This window comes from Orbicella franksi, chromosome 15 (genome assembly GCF_964199315.1).
Source record: "Orbicella franksi chromosome 15, jaOrbFran1.1, whole genome shotgun sequence".
NCBI lineage: Eukaryota > Metazoa > Cnidaria > Anthozoa > Scleractinia > Merulinidae > Orbicella > Orbicella franksi.
Window position 1 is genome coordinate 5,035,130 of NC_138159.1, and position 5,000 is coordinate 5,040,129.

The 5,000-nt window shown below is 39.0% G+C and overlaps 1 protein-coding gene across 4 annotated transcripts in view; it reads left to right on the forward strand.

Annotated features, from left to right (window-relative positions):
• LOC145469679 (uncharacterized) overlaps positions 1 to 5,000 on the forward strand; it is a 159,729-nt gene that overhangs the window by 47,171 nt on the left and 107,558 nt on the right. For 3 of the 4 annotated variants that reach the window (XM_081453433.1, XM_081453434.1, XM_081453431.1), the window contains 3 exons: positions 1 to 11; positions 577 to 763; positions 1,593 to 2,984. The exon at positions 1 to 11 is cut by the window's left edge and continues 261 nt beyond it. The exons of the other annotated variant lie outside the window; for it this stretch is intronic. In XM_081453433.1, coding sequence (XP_081309559.1) covers positions 1 to 11; positions 577 to 763; positions 1,593 to 1,861 — 467 coding nt within the window. In that variant the 3' untranslated portion in view covers positions 1,862 to 2,984. Of the gene's footprint in view, positions 12 to 576; positions 764 to 1,592; positions 2,985 to 5,000 lie in introns of those variants that run through there. 4 annotated transcript variants of the gene reach the window in all.

Here is a 5,000-nt window from a genome sequence, read left to right on the forward strand (position 1 = left end):
AACCCATAAAGGTACGGTTTGAGCAGGGTTCTTTAAGCACGTTAAGCCCGGAATGTTCCCACGTACAGATAATTTTGAAACTGAACATGCAGTATGGTAAAGATCAACTTTTGCCAAAAAGGTGATTAAAATGGGGTATCACGGGGCCTTGTTTTCGAGATAAGACGCAATGAAGACCATGCGTTTTTAGAAGTTTTCGTTATCTTTTTAAAATATTGAAAGCTTTCCAAAATCGGCAATAAAGAAATCTACATTAGTGACCTTGTTAGATCAGGTAAACGTACTAAATTCGAATTCAACACAACTAAGTCTATTAACTAAACTTTTGCAGCCGATGTGGTTCCTTGGGGTAGAACAGGCCTTGAAAAAGATTACATACACATTAGTAGTTTTGTCCGTGCACATTCGAGAATGTGAATGTTTTTTGTTTTTTACAGATGTTTTGACTATAAACTTACAGTTGTAAATCAGGTAGTGAAACTGAGGGTGTACTGTACATGTAAAAGTTATTTATAGGAAATCAGGATTGGTTTTGCATGACTTTGCTTGGATAACACTCCCTGATCAACACTGTAGGGTTCGGGGCTGTCTGAAGAAGAAATTGTCCAGGACATCTCCACTGGTTTGTTTGATAGTGACGCTGACCTTTTTCACAATACACTCCTCATTACAAGTACATGCGCAGTGATCGGTGTTGTCCTGGGACTCTTCTACGAAGTCATGAGAAGAATACGAGAACGACAGAAAGTCCAACATGACAACAGTAAGTGATTAATTACACTATACTCATTTTTACCTATGCTTATTTTTTTATATTTTTCTATCATTTTGTGAGGCGCATTTGCAAAGTTAGGTTCAATTTGTACCATACAATTCTTTGTTATCGGTAATTTATTATTATTAATATTAGAGGCCGTGTTTTACCACATTTCTAAATACCGTGGCTGGCGTTGAAATACGATGACACGGGAGCATTTTTGGAAAGCTTCGAAGTGTTTGGAAATGTGGTAAAACACTCTAATAATAATAATAATCTTTATTGAGGAAACTTTTTCACGTACAGGTGGTTTTCGAAAAGGACCTCAAGGATTAATACTAATTAATAGAACTAAAAATATGAAATTTATAAAACACTTAAGTTAAAAAATTAATAACCTGTCTCCTAAAAAAACCTGTCTCTTGACTGTTTGGTATGTCTTCTCATTCGGGGCTACAATCAAGGGGGAAGAGGAGAAAGGAAGTCATCAAAAGCTATGCTTATGAAGATATGATATCCAAAAACCGTTACGGTTATGATTTCCTTTATTCTGTTCAAACTTGATGACTTATTAAGGAGTTGAGAAGTTAGTTTCGAAACTGGCAAATTCAAAATTTCTAATTGTTTTTCAATCCATTGATATGAATAATTTATGTGCGTAGGAGGTTATGATTTGTTCATACCACCACTCCCTCCCTTAATAGAAAACGGATATTTCTTGTCTTACTAAAAAATCGTTGTTATCTGGCATTGGAATTCATACCGTATGAATGCCAGATAACAACGATGATGAGAAAACTTCAACTCAAAAATGCTGTTTTATTATTCCATACAGCTCTGTCGACACACAAGGACAAAATGATTGAAGAAATGAGACTAATTGTGGAAGATTTCTTTCAACACACGATAAAATCTCTGAAGCAGATGAAGACAAAGCACAAGAAAGAGGTATTAAAATACGCCAGGTTTGCGCCAGCAATGAGCGAAAAGCGGAGATCTACGTTAACAAATTCATCCTTTATACACTCAAGGAATAATCTCAATGACGATGATATTTCAGTGATAGAATTAGAAGATTTACGACTCAGCAACGCTAATTGCTAATTAAACATACGTCAACAGGCCATATCCGAGTTGCTTTTTACGTCATATGTCAAACACGAGCGACAGTGTTTCATCGGGATATCCAAACACCGAGAAGAGAGTTGAAAATACGACGTGAAGCAGAATATTTTTGACGAAATTCGAGGTGTTTGGATAGCCGATTAAACACTGTCTCGAGTGTTTGATATATCCTCTCAATCGAAACAAAAACTAAGGAGTAAACGGATAAGTAAAATCGTCAAAATCTATGCTAGTTTTAAGACCGGGTATCCAAACCTCCTTCACCGTTGTGATTTTCTTTGTTTTAACTTAATGAATTATTAATGAGTTTGAGAACTTTGTTTCAAAACAAGTCCTGGTGCACAACCTTTCATATGGAAATGAATTTGATTTGCAAGACATTGAACGTGTAATATGAAAGAGTGTGCTGCAAGACTCGTCTTTAAACGGAGGTAGGAACAACTCGGTGAGACCTTTTTATGGCAATGTTAGCTTCAAGTAATGCTAGCTTATATTCAGTTTTTAAACACCTAAAAAAGTTTACATTTTAAAGAAATTTTCATAATAGACTATATTTTATGCAGCGAAAGTTTCCATGTATGGTTTCGGTGCCAGAATTTTTTTTTCTTTCCCTCGTGACATGCCACAATAATGTATACACGAAAGACAAAATCGATCCGTTCTTACCAAAAGTGTTAGTATATGGAATCACATGATTGTTAATCACATGATTAATCACATGATTAAATAAGCACGAGTAAATTGTATGAGCGAGTGAGATGAATGAATGTTTGTACTCTTTCAAAAATTTATAAGTGCTTATTCATTCCAAAACACTCAAGAAACTTTTGTGGTTCCTTGTTATAATATACATGAAAAAAGAGACTATTTTCATTTTGTTTTACGTAAATGCATGCACTACTCATGCATGTACATACATTGTGTGTTTACAAAATTTGTATTTATAATACGTTTTCAGTTATACATTGACTAGTGAACACAGGGCAGTTCCCATTAAAAGAGTGATACTCTTGTAATGCACTTTCATGTCGCTAAAAATACCAAGTGTGTTAAACAAAACTTACACAGCGTGTTGAATAAAATTCATTTGAATAGGTTATTTGTCTACTTATCATATTTCATAAAAATCAAGAGAATCAAGTTATAACTTTAACGCTTGTACGCCACGCACGCGGTCACCCGCTCTTTTCAATTTAACGCGCACGACCTCCCATCCTTGACGTCTCGCGCAACCGGCCCTGCGTTCCTCTACTTGTTTCCACATGGGTTCACCAATGCTCTTATCGTCTGTTAGAAAAATCCGTTCCCTTTTTGTTCCCTCGCACATTTGCTGGGGTGTCCGCTCTACTATACGTTCCCACGAATCAATGCGTTCTTCAGTGGTTTCCTGATTCTTTCGTTCATGCCTCCCCGTTATTTCCCAATGCTTTACTCCTTCTGTTTCGTCCTGGTATTGATTCCACAATGCATCCTTTCGTTCCGCCCTTATCGAACATGTAACTCTTTTTTTAGGTGTGATCCTTGTGTTCCCCACGTTGAAAGCGGGTTTACAGGATCACGCCACCTTGGCGGAGAAAAGGCAATAGGTGATATTCGTTTTCCTGGTCTTGGACTGGAGTTAGCTTGCAATGGAAGCTCATGTGGGGCTCATACCGGAGAATAATTAACAACTATTGCATGAGGTTGACCAAAATGTCGTGAGTTGTCAGTGGCAAGCAGATCAATTACTTGCCGAGGCTGAAGGCTGAGGAAAATAATTGACCTGCGAGACACTGACAAATCACGATGTAGCCTGCAGTGCAGGCGTCTTATTGGGGCGAGTTAGCGTTACAACCTTGCGACCGCCTTTTTAGACCGCCATGTTAGACGGTGGGGGATGGGGGAGGGGGAAAATGAGAAGACGCCTGCCCGAAAAGCCCGTTAAAATGCGAAACACCTCCTGATTAGTTGCGCTTCACTGCATTTCCGGAAATGAGCGGGTAACCAATCAAAATGAGGTTTTCTCGACACCGGAAGTCTCGCAAGGGTACACACCACGAGAAGTTTGTGCCAAGCCGCAGGATGTCTTGCATTCTCACAGAGGTACTTGTTGCGCTAGCGACTTCAGACGTACAGAGTATTTTAGAAATACCGGCAACTGATGAGATCCACATGGAGGATCGAAACCATGGTCTTGCCTGAACTAAGCCGAACAATGGCATATAAAACAGGCAAAACAGTTAACGGAACTTGCGCGTAAACAGCTACACTTGAATCATGTGGTGCCAGAACAACCAAAGGAGGAATAAACCTATACATCGAGCAAGAGAAACATAAGCTCGATCAGAAAGCTGCAAGAAACATAAGAATGTCTCTAGATAAACGTATAGCTTTCTCAAAGTAAAGCTACAGGGTCTCCGAAGGAAATCGTACGAGAACAAATATGATATCCGTGATAAGGATCTACCTACTGTGCTTGTAAACAGTTCTAGTCACAGCCGCGCCCGGTGTCACAATATAGAATGCAAGTAAGCAACATGTTCACGGTAAATTTCATATTTTGTCCCTCAAAAGCAAATTCGTGGAGACTTAAAAGCATATCTTGCAATAGAAATGAGCCTAAACAATGCATAAACACATGGCAAATTACAGAGGTGTCAAACTCAACGAGTCGACATGCAGATAACAGCGCAAACCATGCAGACCTTTGACTTATAAAAATTTGCCATAGCACGATCCAACGGCTCAACTCCGCTTAAAATTCCTCCTTATTACACAACATGAAGTGCTGTTCATGAACACGAGTGAAGCGACAAGAAAGGTCGAGTGACCGAACAGAGAACGGCAAATGTGCAAATGTCACGAACCGTAGAAGTCGGGTAGGCTAGTCAACCCCATTTTACGTAAATATTAAGCTTTTCCCAAAGCCAGTGGGTAGCACTGCCAACAGATCTTTTCCGGATACCAGTGTGGAAATTGCGTCTTTTTGCTCCGTTCATAATTCGCGAGACATTCCAAGTTCACATAAACGCTTGAGAGATTCCTCGCGAGCGGAATCGAAACTAACAACATCACTTTCGACAGAGTTTGCCATGTTTCTTACCCGCACGAACGAAACGAAACTAACTGACAGACAATT